The 22,961-nt window shown below is 39.6% G+C and overlaps 1 protein-coding gene across 1 annotated transcript in view; it reads right to left on the bottom strand.

The window, feature by feature from the left end:
• Nucleotides 1–22,961, bottom strand: part of CUBN (cubilin) — a 151,740-nt gene that overhangs the window by 98,660 nt on the left and 30,119 nt on the right. Inside the window, exons 23-27 of the mRNA XM_075705163.1 lie at nucleotides 14,681–14,867; nucleotides 12,222–12,382; nucleotides 11,507–11,688; nucleotides 10,693–10,849; nucleotides 8,003–8,190 (exon numbers count right to left, since the gene is read on the bottom strand). Coding sequence (XP_075561278.1) covers nucleotides 8,003–8,190; nucleotides 10,693–10,849; nucleotides 11,507–11,688; nucleotides 12,222–12,382; nucleotides 14,681–14,867 — 875 coding nt within the window. The remainder of the gene's footprint in view (nucleotides 1–8,002; nucleotides 8,191–10,692; nucleotides 10,850–11,506; nucleotides 11,689–12,221; nucleotides 12,383–14,680; nucleotides 14,868–22,961) is intronic.

The raw sequence follows: 22,961 nt of genomic DNA, 5'->3' as shown, positions 1-22,961 counted from the left end.
CCAAGTAACAGAATGCACTCCAAAGTGAGATCACCATTAATTGTTAAAGCAAGAATTAACACCATTTCCAAGCAATACACTTCCTTCTAGAAGAACTAGACTGCAAGCTTAAGAACCTGCAGGTCTGTCAGCCAGAGAAAAAAACAACAAACTAAAGCTCCAGGATGTGGCACATTGCGCTAGCTTAGCACCACATCGACATAGTTCTCATAGAAACAAAGGCAGCTTGAGACATTGAGTGATTTACTGTGCGGAGCCTTGTTATTTCTGCACAAACAGGAGAACAAAATAAGGTTATGTTTGTGCTTGCATGATGAGAAGTGTTTGCAATTGCCACTAGAAACAAGTCCTCCTTAAGAACTCGAACTAAATAACATTTTTATATAATTATTTAAATATGTTTATGCTCCAGATGACCTTTGATAAGACTCCTTGCTCTGGCCACTGTAGGCAACTTTCTCGTCTCCACACAATGACACACTTTCACTAATTAATCATTTTATTCCATAGTAAAATGGAGTTTGACATTGTGTATCACTAGACATAGAGGCACACTTGTTAATCTCTCTGGGATTTATCTAACATATGGCAATGTATAAAGGTCTAGTTCTTTAATAGTAAGAGTTGTATCTGAGTCTGTGTTTTGTCTCATAACCTGAGCCTAAATACTCAAGACACCTTTGAAAGTTTCAAGCAAAGTTAAATTCCACATCGGTCTGCAGTGATACTTTTTTAAACAAATTTTTCATCTCTTACACTACCACTTACTACCTTCTCAAAGAAAACAAGAATTTCTAACTACAGGCAAACCTGCTCATTTCTGACTTTCTAGGAAAGGTTTATTTCTACAAATGGTATAAAAATAATAATTTTCTTTAGCAAGGCTCTGGATTTATTATAAGAATGTAAGAAATGCAGGGTGTATCTTTGGATGAAACTTTAAAATTGTTTTAGATATAGGAGTAGGAAACAACTGCTGTTTAAGAAAGGAATGCCTAGGAGACATCCACCTAGTCAGTCAACCTAAGACCTGCATTCAAAACCTTATTTGTTCAGCATGATATTTTAAATCCCCAAGCCTGTTTTAGGAAAGCACCTCCACCTAAGCACCATGCTGTCTGGATGGAGAAGGTCCCAGCCACAGAGCAGGCCAAGTTAAAAGCAAGGCAGTCCAATGCAGGAGTGCCTCCAAAAAGCCTGCCTTTCTGCTAACCACTGTGGGTGCTTTGACCTCAAATCATGGCTCCATTGCCTGGGGCAACCCAGGCTGCCCCCTTGTCCTGTTCCTGACCCCATGCTGAGGTACAGGCAGAGGTTTGCTGTCACGGCCAGCATCCCAACAGGTCCCTGAAGTGTCTCTCCTGCCTTTGCTGAGCAAGGGGCTGCTTGGCGATCCATGCCCTTGTGGTAGTGTGATCACACATGCCCAGTCACAAGGCTGTGGCTATTTTGATAAAGTGCCAGCCTTCCTCAATGCCTCAGAAACTGAGGCGGTTCCTCTGCACCAAGAATCCACTCGTGGTGGAGGGAGCAGGACTACTTTTCAGCTTGGGACAATAAATATTTCCAAAGTTATTCTTCAGCAGAAAGCTGCTACTGTGGGAGAAGCTCCTTACAAAGAGATGGGGCTGTGCCTAGGGACACAGCGATGCGGGGTGGGGCTGAGCAGTTTGCAGCGCTGCTGCCTTGGATGCAGAGCCAAGTGCTGCTCCTCACGTGCTTTGCCAGCCCAGATGAACTGAACTGTCAGTGCAAGCAGCATCACACTGACACCATCAGGGGCCAGAGAGGGCAGGATCCTCTCTGGGAATCCCCCCCATTTGAGAAAATTTGCATCATGCATCAAGCTTGGTCTCGGCAAATGAAGATGGGAAGAAAGGGAAATATTCCTGCCTCAGGCTTTCAGGAAAACAAAACCACCAGCTCATGGGGACAAAGGGAGGGACAAGGCCTTCCTCAAAGTCAGGCGTGGTTTTCTCTGAGTCATCTGGATGCTTCCCTTTGATGAGGGGAAGCTTTGACCAATTCAGATAGGGTTTCTCCAGCCACTACATAATTTCATATCATGATGCCTGTGCTGAGTGGGAAAAGCCACTTCATTGCACAGACAGCCTCACAGATGCTGGCCAGGCTTTCCAGAAAAATTTGGAATACAGAAGAAGAACAGAGGAGAATCCAGCTGCAACTAGATGAGTCCAAACGCCCTTTCCCCAACAAGGGGCATGCACACTACCATCATATGGTAGTATTTCACAGTCACTTCGTTGTACAGTGCTTTTTCCTGAATGTACAGGCAAAGTCACATTGCTCTGAGCTGGCAGGGTGTGGAAAATGCTGAGTCTGTGAAGGTCTGACTCATTTTGTGAGTCCAAGAGCAGAGCCTCTGGACTCGTGCTTCTTGTCATTTGAGGCTTCTGTAGGCATCATGCAACCCTTTCATCACTGACAAATTTAGCTGTCTTGAGGGGTGGGGGTTTTGTGTGCGCATTTTTAAGTCTGCTTCTAAGTAACCTTTCAAACAGCAAAGCCAAAGTGTACTTCGATTCTGTCAGTGCAGGCAATTGGGAAAAGAAAAATCTGAGCCCTGAGCCAGTCTCGTCTAGGGTGGGCAGCTTTTGGCCCGACGCTCTCCTTCTGAGTATCCAGATCTCTCACTGAAAATCAGTGCAAGGGTTAAGATTTCCTTGTGTATCGATGGTGAGGCCTGCCACAGAAACCCAAGGAGAATTGAGCTTTTATCGTTATGGTCTTACACTGAAGGACTTCTTGTGGAGGCCCATAAACCCCTGAAGGAATTCAGGGATGGGCTGGCGTGCTGCCAGCTTGCATGGTAATACGTTAATGGATACCACTGCAGTCTGGCCAGCAGGCTGTAATTTGATGTCTGTGTGCAGAACCTGGATGGGTATATTTAATATATCATCTGCTTCCCCAGGGTGATGTACTACTGGTGACATTTTGTAAATCAATGCATGGCCATAAGCAAAGCCATTCTCTGTGCTTGGAGAATTCCTGCAGCACTTTAAAAAGACACTCATAAATAAAATGTAATAATGTTAATGTCCTAATATGGTTTAAGCATATTTAGTAATTACAACTACAAAAGCGAGTAAAACTAGAAACACGTTAACCTTTTTTTTTTTTCTCCTATGACAAGCTAATAAAAAAAGAGGATGCCCAGCTGAGTGCAAGCAACAATTATCTAATGCAGTATTCCCAGATGGAGAAAAAGGATATTATGGCACATCCCTGGAATGCTACTGTGGTTTAAAAAAGAAAAAAAAAAAAGGACATATCCTGTTACCACCAGAAGGAAATGAAACAGTTCTCAGGAGCAGATGCCATATTAATGACTGCACTCATTTGATAATATTCCACATATAAAGGTGCAATGGTATTTTAACCACCCTGAGCCTAATTGCTGAAAGACTCTGGGCTGCTTAAGTACACTGGTAGTAAGCAAGCAAGGAACACTTTATTCTAAAGAGGAACTCTGACCTGCCCTGCAGCAGAAGGAAGGTTACTGTTGTTATCAGGCAGTGGTTTGCCTCTGTAAGATGTTCTTTTGCATTAACCCAATGATAATTCCATCCTTGCCACTAGGCTAACGTGCTGCACAGACCAAAGGAGTAAGACTGAAACAGAGAGCTCTGAAACTTGTCTTGCTGCATAACACAATTTTACTATCTGCTTATCAGGCTGGTGGCATCTTACAAAAGGCTATGGAAGGTCTTCCCTGTACTTATTAAAAGTAGATGCTAAACAGAGTGGACTTCAAGGGACAGTTGTACTTTCTGAGCAGAAGAACATAGAGGGAGGTTGTCACTGAAGGACAGAAAGATTAGTGGTTTTCAAATGATGTTTTTCTTGGATAAGAAAGGAGTAAATTTCAGTCCTACTGCAAGACTCTGATTTTTAGGGCAATAACATGACATTCTCCTTACTTATAAAATAGCTTTGCCTCTGTGGAGATTATGTTCTCTCATACTAAATAAGAAGGCAATTCATCATTAAAGATGGGGAGTTAAATATAAGCTTGTTCAGCTAATAACCTGGTGAATGTAGAGGAAGGAATGACATTTCTGTGTCATTGTCTGCAATATCTCACTGGCTACAGCCTGATGACTCCTCTAGAAAGACTGATGTTAGGTTATTAAGCCAAGCCACAGCACGCAATATAATTTAAAGACCATCCAATCTAATTACAGTTAGTGCAGCACCACTAGGAAACAGTCTGCTATTTGGTATGCCTTGTATCATATCGTTACCACTTCTGTACATGTCTTTATCACAAGCAATTCATCTCATATTCATGAAACTTTGCTGTAAAACACCTTCCAAAATGCCACACATCCTGTGAGCATTACTAGCAATGAGCCAACATCCTCTGACAGGCCATGAAACACTGCACGCTGCTCATTTGTTGAGAAAGTGCTTATATGAGATTCATGCTGGAGACTGACAGAAAATTGTCACCGAGTCAGAAGAACAGAGCTTTTTCCTTCCTACTTGACATAGGTATATATAGTTGTACGTGCTGAAGTGGTGGAGATGCAGGCCCTGCCCAGGCCACACCGAGTCAGAGTCACTCAAGGCTCTCTGCGGAGAGGGAATGCTGCTCACCATGAGTAACACCAGCCAGCTGCTGCAAACTGCGGTCTGGCTTACAAGAAGCATCCCATGATCAAAAGAGAAAAGGAAATAGGTAACGCAATACATGGCTGACTTCTCATTGTACAGCTGTGACTGCATTTCAGGCTGGGACAGCCACGCACTGTACTTGCACTTACTTGTACTCTTTGGACACCTAATTATCTTTTTCCTTGTCCTGTATTTGCTCCAAGTGATGATAATATCTTTGGTAACTGACAACCACTAGGAATACCTGTGCGTAGAAACTTCTGGTTTTGTCATTATTCTACGTATTTAATTTCTGACTCATATGTGGACTAAGCCAGGGAGCAAATAGCAAATTAATATATTCTGCATATATCAGACTGAATTACTCATGAGGCAAAATGCTCTTCTTGTATACTACATGTGGGTTTGGGTCAGAAGTGTAAGTCATAATTAAACACGAAGCTGAAGAACAGGCCCTTTTCCACTATGGAGACTGGGACCAAAACCACAGTGTCCAGCAGACCAGGTCCAGCAGTACTCAGAACGCAGCTTGCCCAGTCTAGCTGTCACCACCCCACCAAGCACCATGATTTGCTCCTTCAGAATTCAGAAAGATTTAAAAAAAAATTTAGAGCTCTAGTTTGAGATATTTGCAATGTCATAAAAATATGTCCACATGCATTAAATCTATTTCTCCCACTGACTTTTAAAAGTAGTTCTGCTATTTTTTTTTTTTTTTTCTTTTGCAACTGCCATTTCTTGATTGTATTCTGCTCAGGCAGGTCAGCTCTCTGCTGTAAAACCTCTGCAACATTTAATCTTGTCCTTCTCCATCACATATCACTTTCCCTTACTCCTTCTACCACCACAACTGTGATCATCACCTAATGCAACCTAACAGCTAACTCTTGTCCTTTCCATCCCCAACCTCTCAGCAAGCAGCAGCAAATCTTGTCACCAAGCCTGCCATCTGCTAGCTGCCATGGAACACTAGGCTGCTACTGTCAAGGCTGCCACAGAACTAAGAAGACAAGTAAGGTGTTGCTGCCTGCTGCAAGGGGCTGAGGCGGGAGAGCTGTTGCCACCAAACCCAAAAGGAGATGGGGAAAAGGGCCTCTAAAAGCTCCTGGGGAGAAAGAGCACCTGATCAGCACCAGTGGCCACTCCAGTTTGTGAGTGCAGCTGCACGGAAACTGTCGGAGCAGCAGCTTCCCATTTCCTCCAAGAAAACAGTGAAGGGCTCTGGCACACGGTCCATGCACCACCCACTTGGACTACAGCGAACAGGATTATACCTCTATTTTCCCAGTGTTATACTCAGCCAGGGCATCAGAGCTTTCCCCTTTTAGGCCTCTCTGCAATAAAAGAATCTCAAAACTAGCATGTGGCAGAACAGTAATTTATCTTAGCTGAACAGCTATGAGTCTTTTTTTTTTATTAACCTTTTTTCCAATTTGCAGTCGTGTCAGACTCCACATGGATTTCATACAGAAAATTCCCAAATATCTGCAGTCTGCTTAGAAAGTGAACTGCACACTTGTTCCAGATGATTCCCCCTTTCCCCTACACCACAGAGCACTCACAGCTTTGCCAACATGCTCCGCTTTCGTAAGATGCAGGGTGGGAGCAAACACTATTTAGTTCCCTGGCTGGCTCAACCTTGTTCTCTTTTTTACACTATGGCACGTATTTGTGCAGCATGCAACAACCAAATGACAACATCTTTTCCAAGTGGTATTTCTTAATGGCATTTGGAGAAAGATTTGTTAGTAACGTCACATGAATTGCAAATTAAAGCCTCCTTAACACACTGCATGACTCTCTTTTTCCCCTGCATTTTCCTCTTTATACCTCTTTCAGTCTGTATTTTCTTTGATTGGAAGCACTGAAAAATTGTTAAAGAGTGCAAGTACTCCTCTGCTGCCTGTCTCCTCACTCCCTCCAATATGTTTTATTTCTGTTCTTTTAGGTGCTTTGGATCAGATCCTTGCCTCTGGCACTATTCCTCCAGCCTTGACTTACGTCTAGAATAGCGTCTTCTGGCAAGTCTCTTGTTCCTCACTGGCTGGCTACTGTGTACAAGGCTCCTGCTTTTCATGGATCAAGGGTTTAGGCATCTTTAGACTAGCACTGGCCTCTCCACTTGGCTCCAATGTTTCCTTTTCAGCCTCCTCACAAAAATGAATCAGGGTTTAATAGTTAGTTCTCAATACAGTGCTCCCTTGTTTATTTTCTTCACATGTCTATTCTTTCTTTCCATTCCTGGCCACAAAGAGAAGAAAGCTGGAAGAACACCACTTTTGACAGTTTATTACCAATTTTGAGCTGTGAAAGCTGGCATAGTAAGGAGGTAGAGGGAGTGGGGGAGGCCATCTAGAGGGAACAGATTAGCCCATCACCAGGCCTGTTGCTCCTTCTGCAAGACTCCCGTGTGAGTAAGTATCCCCAGAAATGTGGGCATTATTCCTTAGCCCTCTCCTTGCCTGTAAGTAGCCTTCTCTAACACATCTCTAAATTTCAATTTCTCTTGTGCAAAACCTAAGTAGAGCACAGGGGCTACATGCTGGCATCCTGTAGAAGGGTGAGATCTGAAGGATGGATTAGTTCAGGAAAAAAGCGAAATTGTAGGCAGGAGATTATAATCCTCAGTATAGCAGTGATCATGACTACACTCTACTTCGCATGGTATGAAGGCCAAAACAGAGAGAAAATATCTTTTCAGTTGTCCTAGAAATAAAGTTTTTGAGGAAATTAAAATACAGGGTATTTGGCTTTAGATTGACTGGATGGTTTTATTGGCTAAAAATGTCTCATTTTGCTTGTGGGTAAATTAAGTTTCTTTCAGTCCCTATAAAGAAGCAGATTAATTATGAAAAGGAAAATATAAACAGGAGACACAGAAACCATCCCTTCAAAAATGTAGAAATAACGCATTTTAAAGTTTTTGAACACTCCCCACTCCTCCTCAGATAAAAACAAGAGGAAAATAATTGGGCTCCTTGCCTTTCTGCAATCAATTTACTAATCTCAGAATTTCTTCTTCCTTACCTGAAGCTGGAATCGTGACATCTCACTTCACCCATAAAAGCCAGTGCATGTAATCTAAGGTGGCAGCTAGACTCTTTGTAGCCAGTCTAGGTACCTGCAAAGTGACTCATCCTCCCTGTTGCAGACATCTCTCTTAAGGTGGGGTGAAGTGCTCTCTGGCAATGCTTCACTCCCTACTGATCACAGAAGAAATAGGGACAAATCGTTTGGACTTAACACTTGAGTTATAATGGCTAAATTAGATAAGTTTCCCTTGGTCTTCTGCATCCTTATTCTTTTTTTTTTTTACTGGAGAAGACCTGATTTTTCTTCTGTCTAGAATCTGGGTACATACCTGCAAGAAGTCACGGTTACAGTCAGATCCATGTTCTAAATCAAAGGCTGTGAAGCTATAGTTGAGTGTGTTCCCCTTTGTAGTTTGGATAGTCCAATTGCAGTGCTCATTTAATGGGTAATTATTTGGATAATTTAAACTTTCCAATACGCCATGGCTACGATTAACAGTCAGTACTTCATGGCAAACTGAAAAAAAAAAATTATACTAAATTATATTTGTGCAGTGCTTATTAACCCAGTATCCCCCAAAATTACCAGTTGAAGTTACTGATAGCATTAGAAGGTGAGCAATATTTTTATTCACAGATTAGAGAAATCATGCAGAAAGAGAACTGTGACCTATTGGAGAACATATTGCATATGTTGCAAACAAAATCCAGACTTTCCAAACTTGAATCCTTCAGCTCTATTATGTCCTTCTTTTCTGACACTTGCAGACTCATCAGGTTATGTAGCGCATATATTTTTTGGCAGTTTTCTTTAATTCTAAATACATGGTTATTCCTGAAACATGTTTTCTTCTATTTATTTTTTAACTAATAATAGAAATTTGCCCTGTCATTTGAAACAATTTGGGGAGGATGCTCAGCAAAGATTGACTAATGGATTAAAGTGGTTTATTTCAGCAAACTGGAAAAAAAATATAATCCCTGTCTAAAACAACAAATGGAAAGTACTCTACTTGGATTGGATTTTCTAGCTCCAGGAACTGGAAGTGATCATGAAATTCTTTTAAAAGGAGCCATGATTTTCCTCATGAGTCATCCAATAACCCTAGCATAAGAACTGGACTCTCACCTGGACTAATGAGAACTTTCCTCGAAGTGCAGAGAAAATGAAAAAGAAACTAAACTAGATAAAGAGTGAAATTAGAATTATGGCATTAGGTCAGTGAGTCTCATTTTCCTGTATCCAGCTGTCACTTTTCACAGAAAATATCAACATGGGCAATCCCTTGTCTAGAGACAGCATACAATGTGTATTGGGAGCAGAGAAGTGAGCAGAAGGCAGGCAGCGGGACAGGCTGTTTGCCTTGTACAGTAAATCTGCAGTGTTTGAACAGCAGAAATAGCTGAGATTCACTTGGAAAACTCTTCTATTTTCTGTCACTAGGGATAATACACCTACCTCCTGCAAATTTTTTTTATTCTTTCCAAACGATTTACAGAGCAGCAAGGTCTGTGTTTTTAGGACTTCAAAATGCTCAGGATACAGCTGAAGGTCAGGGTCAGCTGAAGTGGAGCTTGTCTGCAAAACTACACTGAAGCGTACAACTGTTTGAAAGGACAGGATGAAGAGCACAAAATGGATTTTGAAGAATGCAAGATGGGTAAAAGCTGCTACCCCCTGCCATCAGGATTTTATTAGAAACATATCAGACACAAAGGTGCCTTTGAATGTTAACTTGATACCGTGTTTTCTTTTGCAATGTTTTCCAATTCATCATTACATTTCTTTCATGTATATGCAAATGCATCTGGCATCTAAGCATCCTTATTTTATACCACTACTTCCTACATAATTTTAGCTTTTGGGCAAGCCATTGAAAGCTTTCTCCGATGCACCTTCAGGAATTAAATATGAATGTAAAGTATAGATCACATTATCTGATAGCTTAGGTTCTACATCTGAGTGCTTTGAAAGTGCTCTTTCTGTTTAATTAATGAAGCGGGGGGAACCCTTTTCTATTATATCGTCTTGACTTTGTAGTCTGAAAAGTACATGGTAGATGAATCTGTGCTATCTTTAAGGAATGAGGGAACCAAAGCTCCCTTACTCTTATGATTATTGTATGCACCATGTGTAGATGAATAGCTTTGTTTTTTTCGTAATCCATTTACTATTGTCCAAACCTAGGACACCTTAATGTCTATAAACCTACAGCAATCTCTGTCAATTGGGCATATCATATTTAGGGTACCAAAGATGCTTGCAAATCATTTTGTATGTGATGAAATTCCATATCTTCCAATGTGCATTTAACCATATATGCTAGAGTGTATAAGAAGAAACATAAACACCAGGATGATATTCAAGGTTATTACTGGGAACAAAATAACTTTAATTTGTTATGTATCTTCTTGGATTTTTCTCCAAATGTTATTATTCTGGTATTTCTGGTGTAGAAGAATTTTACCAAAAAATGTTTGCAAGAAGAATGTGACCCTTACCATAAGATGCAAAAAATGAAACTTTTTAAAGTGTTCCAGGTAGGATAAGCACCCACAATGATCCAGGATGGCTGAGGGTAACTCACTTATCCTTTGCCATCCTGCCTCACAAGCAGCTAGAAGAGCAGAGAAGCTTGTTCTCTCTGCCTTCTCTGTTAAAAAATCAGGAGACTGGGTGAGCAGAAGAGCAAGAACAGTCCAATCTACCCTGTTACGGACTTCCAGCACTTGTTATTCTGAGTAAATCTGGAGTGGTAAGTGCCACTGGTGCAGGTAATAGAAGCAGAGCCACCTCACCAGCTTTCTTCTAGGGAGGAGATAATCTCCATCATGGGTAGATGAGCAGATAATTTTTAGCTCTCTGTGTTCTGTGACTGTAGCAGACTAGAGAATTGGGATCAATAATATGCTCTATACATTGTCCTCTCTTCATGAATAGGTAAGATCATGGGCTGCAAGAAGCAGTTTCAGGAACAAGCTGAACTGTAGAAACATGTTCTTATCTTCTTTTACTTACCCTGTTTGTATTTAGCTAAAAATCCTCCACCTCGCAGACTGTGATCTGTCCTTAGTTTTACATACACGCTGTCTCCACTGGAATGGATGAGTTGTGGTATCTGATTCCCACAAAATTTACCTAGCTGTTTGGCATTACTGCTGTTGCCATCATATACCTTAAAAAAAAATACCCACAAAAACCCCAGAATTTAATAAAGCTGATGGCATTACAAATCCAAGTAATTTCCCCCTGACAAATGTCTTAGGGAATCGTTACTGGGTATACAAGAGGTTAAATTCTATTTCTGCTCAGAGGAAGCCTGACAGGCATTTCAGAAACAAGCAAATCAGTGGAAAAACAGGAAGCCAGTAACTGAATACTGGTGGGTTTTGAGGGGCTTACTCACCAAGAGGGGAAAACTGCATTCCATTTCAACTCTATTAAAAATATTCAAATAAGTTATGCAGCAATTAAATTCGGGATTAGCAATAGGGTTATTGCCACTGTTGTGATTTTTTTCCTTGTAGTTTACTAAGATAGCATACTAAGGCCTTGGTCCAAAACACGGGAAATTTAAAAGATATAGACAGATTCTTTTTTCAGTGGCCTTTCTATCTAGACATAAATGCTTTTCTTACCAGCAGCTACACAGACACTGCTGCCTTACCTCTCACTGTTCTGTGATATGAAGGTAGCATGTCAGCATGGAGCTTTCCTATTCTGGGTCTGTTTACTTAAGAACATTTGAAGACCAGGGCATGTGTTTTTCCTTGCCTATGCACTCATCATACTCAGTTGCCTCCTATGGAGCAAAGTGTCCCAGGGTACATACCGCAAGGTAATCGGAGTTGCACTTTGGGTGATACTCTAGATGGAACTGTTCAAACTGGATTTCAAATGGGGTTCCTCGGCTTCCTCTGAGCAACCAGTAGCACTCTGAATTATGGTAATATGGCATAGGGTAGTTGGGAGACATGAAGATACCAGAAGATGTCGTTAAAGTCCCACCGCAACCTGAAAATGGCAAAGAAACCAAACCAATGGTTAACACCTAGAAGAGTAGAGAATTAGACATGATGTGTGAGATTCATACTACTGACCTCCTTCACATGCCCTGAACATCTTCAGTGATGCTCCAAAAATCTGCATTTAGCCAACAGTGTTGTAAGCAGAAGAGAGCCCATAGCACCTAGAAATATTAACTATCTAATTTGAAGAGCGCTCCTGATAGATAGTTAATCTTCAAATAGAAACCTTTCCATTAAATTCTTGGTTACTGCTTTCCTAAACATATGAGAAAGTTGATACTACATTATACCTAGGGAATAGTATATCCTTCCCTACGGAGAAAAAGAAAGCCCAAGGATCAAGAAAATTGTATCCGTGATCTTAACAACACGAATATATGTTGCTATATAATTAGTAGACAGATTTTAGAAGATTGGAAGCAGACAAGACGTTGGGGGGAAAGGTGAGAAATTAAACACAAATGAAAGATCAAAAATGAGATGTGTAAAATGGTTTTATACTTGACGTGGTCATTTTACCTGCTGATGTACCATCCCACTCTGCTGAAAATCCCTTTGTTGTGCCAAATATGTCACTTACAAACTTTATCCACAGCTTGTTACTATGAGAGATTATAACAGGAGGCAGGTCTCTACCACAGTATTTTCCAAGAGGAGGAGAAGTTTCATAGCCTCCATCTCTAGAATGATAGAAAAGCCTTGGGTCAAAGAAGGACACCATGAGAAATCTTAACAAATCAAAAATCTTGGGATTCTTTCAGGCCTGGGAAAGACTAATCCTGGCTCTTCATCTTCCACAGCAATACAGCTACCACATTCTGGAGGAATCCTGCTACTTGCAGTAAGAAGTCCTACTGCAAGCACCTGCTTGCTGCGTACGTTCACTCTCTGTCCAGGGTCTTTCAATACAATGACAGACTCAAGAAGTGTCTCAAGTAGGCTTGATGCTGCAGAGGCAGGGCCTTCTCTGTATTCTGCAAGGTGGCAATCATTGGTGTAACCAAAGGCAATCTTCTAACTTGAAGAAATAATAGTTTGCTTACTTCTCACTGTTTAGCCTGGCACAAAACCAGATGAGCTGGCCTATTAAAAAAGACATGTTTATTTGCCACCACACAAACGGGAACCCATTTCGCAGAACTGATATGATGCATGTTTTGAAATATTTTCTTAGGCTTCAGAATTGTTTCTACAACCACTTATTCCCCATTTTTAAATTAAGTAATATTTCCAGTAATATTATCTAATACTGTAATCAGGACGCACATCTAATGTTCTGGTTTGCTACCTGCATGTTTCTCAGGGGAATAAAAAAGACAGCTACAACCTGCTTATCAATTGCTTTCTAACCTTCTCTTTAAGTACTTTCATATTACAAATACCCTACAGGTCATTAGGACAATAATAAATACATTTATATCGATATATGGGTGTGATTTTGATATGATACTTTTTAAATGGACAGTAGTACTTTCAGTTACATTTTCACAGGTTTTTACCAGCTTTTGAGAGAAATGTCTACTTAGACTTTGCCACCCTGTTTTCTTGTCATCTGTCCAGCTTAAACTGCTGGACGCTGTCTCAGGTTACTGGCAACTGAAGAACTGTGCCAGAACCTCCCCTTACTTGCATCTTGGCCTCTGCAGCTGTGGTCAGATGAACACTTTTCTTAGTTGACTGAATGCAATTTATCAGAGGACACCTCAGGACAAGAAACCAGAGTGGCACCTCACCTAAGACTTATCTAGCTACCCCATTTAATGGTATCAGGTTTGATGAGACATTCTGGAAATCCAGTCATGGCAGCAGAAATGTGCTGAGTTGCACTTAGCAATGTTCTGGCCTTATTTTAAAACCTGTTTAATGCTGCTGAGGTCTTCACAGGGACAGCAGAGTTAGATTTATGCAATAAATGTATGCTTTCAGTTCTCAAGATGAAAAAGTAAAAAAAAAAAAAAACCCAAACCCTGTTATAATTCAGGTCTGCCCCAAATTAAGGTGTTAACTGTTAAAATAAAGTTAGACTAAATTTAATCTCAGATTCTTGTTTTAAAATGAAAAACCGAAACACTTCACTTAGAAAATATTGAAAAAGCCTTTCAGTTTTTCATAACTTTCTCCAGTTTGTAAGTACAGCAGAAAACAACCAGCTAATTCAGCAGGAATTCAGAATCTCAATACTGCAACTTCAGCAAGCAGCTTTTTGTTTGGTTCTAAAAAATAAGACACTACTTACAGAGGAATAACCCATACAGAATATCTGATATAATGTTCAGAATGAGTTTTATCATGGTGCTCACTGAGGTCATGGAAACTCATGGCGTGCTCAGAGTGAAAAACCTCACTGGTGTTCTGCAGACATGGTTCATCCAGACAGCTGGCTCATGAGGACAAAAATGTGTGCACTGACCTGCAAAGTGCAAATCCCATACAGCAATGCAGCAGAAAGGATGTGTACTTGGTGCAGCGGTATTGTAAGCATGCAGCTAACCTTCCTGCAGATACTACTTTGTTCTACTTGTCTCTGTCCTGTAAAATTTACTAGAAATCACCATGCTAATATTCTAAGTGTAACTGTGATGTCAGTATAGACAAATACGGATTATGTACATGTTCCTAGTGTTGCATCATAGAATAGCTGCTGTTTAAAGACAATAAACATAAAACAGAATATGTCACAAAACAGGTAATAAAACTCTTTGTTTCTGCGCTAAGGAAAACAACCAGAATGCAGTGCATGGGAACACAGTCCACATACTCCACTTGCTCTGAGAACTGGAATTTACTAAGTGGGAAAGCTGACAATGGAGCAGGATACGAGGAGGAAAAGGTAGCCTTTAAAGTTCTCTGGTAAGTCCTTTTCCCACATTGACAGCACAGGTGTACAGTTAAAACTATAGCTTCTGAACATGCCTAAGTGGTTTTGGCTAAATTCCATGGTTATCAGTAATAAGGATAAGAGAAATAACTAGGCTTGCCTGATTTCTACGTAATCCTCTGTACAGACTTTATTCCCTTCCAAGGTGAAGTTGGTGAAGCGCAGCACAATCTGTCTGTTTATTCCCACTGTGATGGTGTATATGCACTCTGTCCGGACAGGGTAGTTATTGGGATAGTTTGGAGATGTCAGCACACCAGTTTCAGTACTGTAGTTGTGTGAGCACACTTTAAACAGAAAAGAAACAAGTATGACTTAATTTAATACGTATGCTAAATTAAGAGGAAATTTCTATTTTCAACAGACAAAGGAGCAAACAGCCTGTGCTCCTGTGCATGATAACTCTTCCTGGACACATCTTACTGCTGAATATCATCACTACAAACTAAAACCAGAATCAAGCTTTTTCATGGGATTTCTTATATTTGAGTGGATTTGTTCAGCTTTTACCAGAACACTGTGCCTGTAATAAACAGGCAGCGTAAGAGTAGTTCCAGCTGCCTAAGTTGGCTTTGACCTAAAACCCAGGTAAGCAGAGAAAGGAAACTGGAAGGGATGTCTTGATCAACACAAAAGGCAGGATTCCTGAATTTCTGAAAAACAGTGGTGGTGGAAACCGAATGCAGTCTCTAGCTATGAGGAAATGCTCTATTGTTCTCAGGCATTCCCCATGATCAAACCTGGGAGATGGGGATTTTAGATCTAAATTTCTTCTCCCATTTTCTGGGCTATAAGTGACAATCAGTTGGAAAAATGGTATAATCCTTAGACTGTGAGGACAAAGAAGTTCTACTTAAGGTCTTAAACTAAAATCAGCTACATCAATTCTTCTGTGAGCACTGTAGAAGCATCTTGATATTATGAGCTGGAAAGAAGAAAATAGTGTGGACTAATGCTGAGCCAGAACCTGAGCAATAATTAAAAAGAAGCTCTTTCGAAAGCACAGACATAAGGACTAGGAATAAAAAAATCTGCTATAAAATGGTACATGAGACTTATTTTGGAGAGAACTGTTGTGTATTAGTTGATCAAGGTCTGAGTAAGGTTTGTGATCTGTCTGCAAAAAGGGCAAGAAGAAATATGATCCATGTCAGGTGTTTTCAGTCGAAACAGGGAATCTTGATGCCACTGCGCGAGGCAATGGTGACATGCACCTGGAAAAGCGTGGATAACCATGGTTACTGATGTTCTGGAAATCAAATGAGAACAAGTAAAACAGTGGAGATAGCGGGAAATTAGTAAATTAGTAGGCAAGAGACACTAGAAGAGCTTAACTTGTTTAGCTTAGCAAGTGCAGGAGAAAAAGACAGAGATAAACATCAAGAAGCATGAAGAAAAGAAAAATAGAACACACTCTCAATGATAGTACAAGCTCTGAAGTTAAAAACTGTCCACGAATACAGATACACAGAAATTAAGAAAAAATTTCTATCAGGAACTGAGTTTCTAGAGCAATCATCCAACCAACATAACAGATGCAGAAAGGGGAAAAAGTCCACTGTTTTTTAAGATACCATTTGAGTAATTTAATTAAGAATGGGATCACATTATGCAGCTCTTGGCAAAAAAAAGGGGGTAGGGGATAAAACTGTGGGCTGGATTTGGTGACCCTGGAGGCTCATTCTGGTTCTCCATTCCCCTGTTTCAGGTCCTACAGGTTGCAAATATAAGAAATGAAAGTAGATTTCTTAAATACTTTCTATCAAATAGGCAGGGTTAGACTAATTATAAAGTACAACTGAAAGAGCAAGCAAAATATTATGATTAATTTTATACTCATTTAAGCTGGTTGGCACAGATCTCAAACCTGTTTTCTAATGTAGCACAGCTGCAGTGTAGTAATACTTGTGCTTAACAGTTCAATAGGCATAATAATTTAGGGGGAAGGGATGAAATTACAGTTCAGGCCCTCCATGTTTAAGGTTGGTCATTCCCATGTCTGTTCTCCATCCATTCTAACTACTAAAATGCTTTTGATTTTAATGGTGGCTTTTTTAATGGTGTTTTTTTGCATTCTTGTTCACCTGGAAGGCCTCTGTTGAAAATGTTTTCTGTGGGATAAATACCCCCAAAGCTAGCTACTAGACTCATGCTCCTCATTCATCACAAGAACAAAGAAACATGACACAGAAACAGGCCAATAATTTTCTGCCATTGGGTTTCATGCACTACTTTACCTAAAATCATGATCTATTAAAGTCTTTATCTAGAATTTTAGTCATTTGTGTGTTCCATCACAGATACACTCTAATGTATGTATGTAACAATCAGGTTAGTCCTGGTCACCTTAAAATCCTTGTACTGCTTTAGAAATCCTTATGATGCCCTTGCTGTGCTGCCAGCTCCCATGGTGTTTCATGATATGTAGGGTTTATCATCAATCCCAGATCCTTAAGTCATGATTTATTGAGAACCCTGGCTGCAGGGTTAGAAATCTGACTTAGGAATATGACCCATGTTTTTCCTAATGGCTCATTACATAAAAAGCAATAAAAAATGAAAATTAAAATGTGTGTATATTTATTAGCTTACTTATTTTAAGTAATTATTTCCTCCTGATTTTGGAAGGATGGGTGCTTGACTTATGCACATTAATGGTTAGAGGAATTGCAATACTGCCACTCCTTATTCACTCAGAGGCTGAGACCATGAATACTAGCTTTCAGCCTGGAGAATATTAAAAATTATGTACTAGATAAGGGCCCTTAGGGCAAAATTAGCAACACAGAAGTCAAACCACTTTTATCAGCCCTTTTAAGAAAAATTTCCACAGAATTGTTCAGGTTCTTTCCCTCACCAAAGTTTGCTTTCTTGGGAGTAATCCGTACAGAAACTCATATCCCAAGTGTGCTATTTTAAACTGGATGCTGTATACTACTCTACACTTCACATAACAATCTTCTTTATGAGCTAAGGGGGATAAATACAGAAGGTGGAACAGTGACTGCCTTAGAAATGTCGGACTAGTGGCTATAGTGAAATAAATCCAAGTGTAGAGTGAGTATACGCTGCTATGAGGATCAGGAAAAGCATAAATGAACCCATGTTTTTTGACAGCTAACTCTCTTCTGGTAAGTGGAATCATTTGCTGTGTTCTACTTTCAGCAGGAGACCTGGCACTCCCCTTTTGCTCTCACCTCACTAACACAGCATTTGGGGGTGTGCTTGGGCAGTTAATAGTTCCTTCAGTGAAAACTGTTAGCAAAGTTAGCAGGAAAAAAGTACTTTGACTCCTTTGCCAAAGTTCAGAATGCAATCTGATGCCATAATGTGATTGTTATATGCCTGGAAAAAATATGAATTCAGTTTAGTTTGAAGACACTTACCGCAGCTCATGAGAAACAGAAAAAGGAGGCAATTGTCAAGGACAATTGCACATCTTGCTTTGCCAGTGTGTGAGGTTTTGAAAGCTGTTCGATCTGCTTTCTGATTTTGGTACTGAATGTGTTTGCTCTTCTGAAAAAAATGCCATAAATGGCAGTAACCCACTGCAATAGCCAACAGTGGAGAAAAATGCCAGCTTTTGTACCACTCACTCATGCAATCATGCATACTGCGGAAAATTATACCCATGTTTTTTCCCCATAAAGAGATACTCATCAGTTGCCACAGTTCTAATTAATCAAAAATAAAACCATAGTGTCGTATGCAAAATGGCAGTTTTCTTTCAATCTCACTCTGCCAGAGGAAAACTGGGATCCCTAACAATTAGACTTTTATGTAACACTATGCATGTTTAGGAAAAAAAGGAAGAAAGTATCACATGAAGTATATGCCTCTCCACAGGCAATGGAAAAGCACATCTGCACTTCAGGGCATTTTGTTACTGCTGCTGGCAGATGCTAACAGGCTTAACTTCTACCAAGAAGGCACACAAAGGTTCTTTGTACTGTATCAGACCCAAACTCCTTAGAAACACTCGGTACAGCTGTTCAAAAAGAATCTCCAACTCTCTTCTGCTGATCTACACATAAACACACAAACTATAGAGTCGTATACACATATATAGGCATATACAGACAGACTAATATCCTGATCAAACATAACCAAGTTACAGTGGCCTAACAAGTTGTCAGTTGCCAGCTGACTGAGCCTTTTTCCTGAGGCTCAGGATGAGCTGAGCAAGATGCTCAAGATGCATACAGGACTTCACCTTTTTTTTCTGTCTTAGCTCAGCTTCGTTCAACCATGCCCTGTATCTCTGCACGCACATATTTGTCAGGCATTACTTTCCATTCCTGTCTTTGCTCGTTCAGCTGAAAAGCCAGGCAACATCCTCCTAATAATTACTGGGTTCAGTCAGCAAGATGGGAACTGAGATCTCAACTTGTACTCAGCTATCAATAAAGAAGACACACAAGTCCATACATCACCTTCAGATGCACTTTTAAGTCCACAGGTTCGTAAATGTTTTTCTTTCCTTCTTCACCCTTCTCAAACTCTGACTTCTCCAGTCAGTCTTTGTTAGCCAACATACACGACACAATTAAGCTATTTAAAACCAAGTTACCCCTCTTGATAAATAATATCATTCACAATGCAGGATGATAAGGAGGAAAAATCTTATCTTTCACCAAAGCCAGAGAAAGACCAGGAATAAAAACTTTATCAGGAAGGCAATCTGCTAAAAACCTTGTTAAGGCTGACTTTTCTCAGGAGAAAGGATGAAATGAAGCCTCTTTAATGAAACCAACAAATGAAAAAAGAAAAAAAAGAAAAAAATTCTCCCCAAAACCCCAATTCAAAGTAAAACAATAAATTCCCACTTACTTGTGAAAAAGTCAAGGACAATAAAATACATACACTGACTCTAGTGCTATTCCTATTGAAAAATTGTGGCCTGGATCTTTCAAGACCCTGAGCAATGCTTCCAGGAAAGACTGAGCCCTTTCAAAGGTTTTTCAGTAATTTTACATGGGTTCTTTGTGGTGTGGGCAGCCAAGATGGGCAAAAGAAAACCCTAAAATCTATCATAGCACTTAGATGGCTGTAGTGACATTCATCTATCTGGTATCTGAGACCTGGACTCTAGGAAATAAATCCAAATATTACCTTGCTTTCCATGTGACTTTCCCCTTTAAAAGACAGAAAGACGGCCAAGAACTAAGCATCTGAGGTACAGACAGTTTAAGTGGGCTATATACATTTTAAACAACTGAGTATCATCTGGGCATATTTGACTGAAGGATTTCCATTTGTATTCCTGCCATATGAGCTATTCAGAGCTACTAGCTGGCAGACTGCTAAATCAATTGTTTGCACTTTATGGACCATGGCCATGGTTGTATCTCATGGCATTCAAATCTTTTGACCAGGAAATATAGCCTTGCCATTATTTTCAGGCTACTTTTCAACTAATTAATATATCACAGACAAACCATGCTAACAAACACTGTTTGCCAAGATGCATGGAGAAGGAAATTAGTTTTGTTTTACATAAAAACATTTTTTTCACTCCTAATTATCCTTTTTTTTTTACTCCTATTTATTTTCTTTTTTTTTTTTTGGTGATAATCTTGTCCATCTTTTCAATAGTTCATTCTCTGTAAAATAACTCCAGGCAACAGCCTATTGAAACATCTAATATGAACCAGAACATCTTTGACCAGTTCTGACATTGGTTACACTCTAGCTGGCTAAGAAAACAGAGCTCAAAAATATGAAGGATTCTTACTGCACAAGAACATTATTAGAACCATATTTTCCTTAGCAAAAAAATGAAAATAGGCAGCAGATGTAGAGGAAAAAAAAAAAATCTATAGCTTTGGTAAATCTCTCAGATATGATTATGCTCAGCAATTTGCTACCTTAGTGTAACTGGATATACATAAGATGAATGTCAGGCCTAAACATCTCACAGTGGGAAAACTGAACTTGATATGATTTCAGGGAAGTAGGGAATGGCTTCTCACAGCTAGGTCCACATACACACATGTGTTTGCCTTCTCTCAGGCCATAGCAGCTTCAAAACACTTTATTCTTAATCAAAAATGAATGTTAGCAATCCAGTATTTTTGACAACTTTACAGTATTGCTATGTTTGTGCTGGGACCAAAAGAAACAAATCTCTAGAGTAAACAGATTATAGTTTCAAGTTGTCTATAGGGTTATTACGCTCAGTTTCAGTAGTTATCGCCTACTTTGCCATAGTTATGCAAACTATAGTGGTTTAAGTGAAAAAGCATTTATTCTAGAGATCATAGTTCTAAACCTGAGTGAGAACAAATTGAGAGTTAGCCTAGTTTAGCTGAAGAGTAGTAAAGATATCTGTGTTATAAATTATGGGAAAAGAAAATCATACCTGTTTAGATTAAGATACTATATAGTTCTTATTTCATATAAACATTTTATACAGTTTCTAGTTGTTAATAGTATTAAAGAGAAGACAGCCTTGCATTTTTAAAGGCATAGTTTGAAACCATTCCAGGGGCAGTGTTAAAGTTTGAACCTCACATGATGCATACAGCAGCACTTTGGACGAAAGATGAAAAAATCCAGTCACCATTGTGGTGGTAAAGGAGGGGAATATGAAAGAGAGAAGGCAGAGTAGTGAAGCTGGACAGAAAATCTTGGGGTTCATCAGCCATGAGATAACTAACAAAACCAGAGAAACAGATAGGGTTACACAGAGACAGAAATATATATTAATGTTGAGTAAAAAATATTTTTATCTTGATGAACTGTGAGAAGAGATTCTATCAGAACAGTTAGGAAGGAATCAAATCTACCAATGAAATATTAATCTGAGGTAAAGTAAAAGAAAAAATATCACATTAACAAGCAACAATCACATTTGCAGAAGTTGCAGTAGGCAGCTGCAAAAACAGGCCCACAAAAGACTTTCTTTATGAAGCTGATGTCACAATTTCTCACTAGTAAGGATGCAGTTATCAAACTACAGAGTCTTCCTTGGAAAGATTTTTAAAAGTAGAACTTGGTTTTTGGCCTATTATTTTCTAACAAATAGAAACTTCCTCCTTGGACTATTTCTCATTAAATTTTAATTGTTTTTACTGGCTTTTTGATTTCCATGCCAGATAACTCAAGTATGAGTGAAGGCAGAGACGGCAGAATGGATTATTTGGATTTATAAGTTATCTGGTAGTGAATAAAAACACAGTGGCAAAATCTGTACTGGTCTCGCCTACACACATGCTTGAGAGATGAAATAATAGCCAAATTTTCCAAGATGTCACCAAGAAAGCAGTTATTTTTCACAAGGTAGAAACTGGAAACTATGCTGGTTTTAAACAGGTCGGAGAAACTCGGAAAGTAGGAAAAATAAAATTATTAAAGAAACTACGAGCAAACAATGAGCAGCCACTGGTAGTTTAAGGCTGCATAGATCAGTACTATGATTTTCTGGTATTCATCTAATAAATCCCTTGTAGCCTGCACTCACACACAAACCAGCTAGAAACTGGTTAATGATGGATAGACAACACAGCTACAAATGTATTCTGATTTTTACTTTTTTCATTGTCCCACTCTACCTCTTCGGTGGTTTAATTCTGCTAGGCAGAACCTGTCCCTCTACCCACATAAATCCTCTTCTACTACAGATCTGTGTTTAGCAGTGAGGGGAGCAATAGCAGACCCATGTCTATTGGGTCTATGAAACTGGTAGTTCAAGTCTTTCACCAAGAGGTTGCTTTTTCAAGTGCAGCTCAGTCACTGCTAAAATGCTCTCAGTGCTGGAGAGATGTGCAAACACTGGATTAAGTATGGTGTGTTCAGCATAGTTTGAAAACATAGATGTGCCCCCACCCTGGAAAACCTTCAAATCAATTAGAATTGAGAGCAACTTCTCAGTTTTTCTCTGCTTCAGAGAACTAAGGGAATGAATGGTCATTCTTCTCTTCAGTAGTCTTTACCCCCCTGACGTATGTCTTGGCCCCTTAAAAGGAGATACTTAAAGAACAGATTTAAGGCATAACAGGAGCCTTGAACTCTTCTGGAGACAGAAACATTGCACTCTGTCGTAATGAAAACATAGCTTGCACATTCAGTTTATTTTGCTGCTTTATCAAATTTCAACCTATATGACCTTTCTCTGCCCATCATCAATATGGCACTTTAATAGAGACTAAATTAATTTTTATGGCACCTGAGAGTCTCCCATTCAAGTGAGTTGTCCATGATTGCTAATCTTCCTAAATCACACATACTCAGTTCAGAACAGACAAGGCAAATTCAGAAAATACTTTTTCTAAATAATTCATGTAGTTCATGAGCCATGTCAGCTCTTACTGTTTTTTTTAAAGAAAACAGCAGTGTTGCTTACAGAAATTGCTTTCTGCTTTCCTAGGGAGGAAAAAGCT

Source organism: Pelecanus crispus, chromosome 2, assembly GCF_030463565.1.
Source record: "Pelecanus crispus isolate bPelCri1 chromosome 2, bPelCri1.pri, whole genome shotgun sequence".
NCBI classification, from domain to species: Eukaryota; Metazoa; Chordata; class Aves; order Pelecaniformes; family Pelecanidae; genus Pelecanus; species Pelecanus crispus.
Note: the sequence above shows the minus strand (reverse complement) of the source record. Positions and strands in the feature narration are given on the sequence as shown.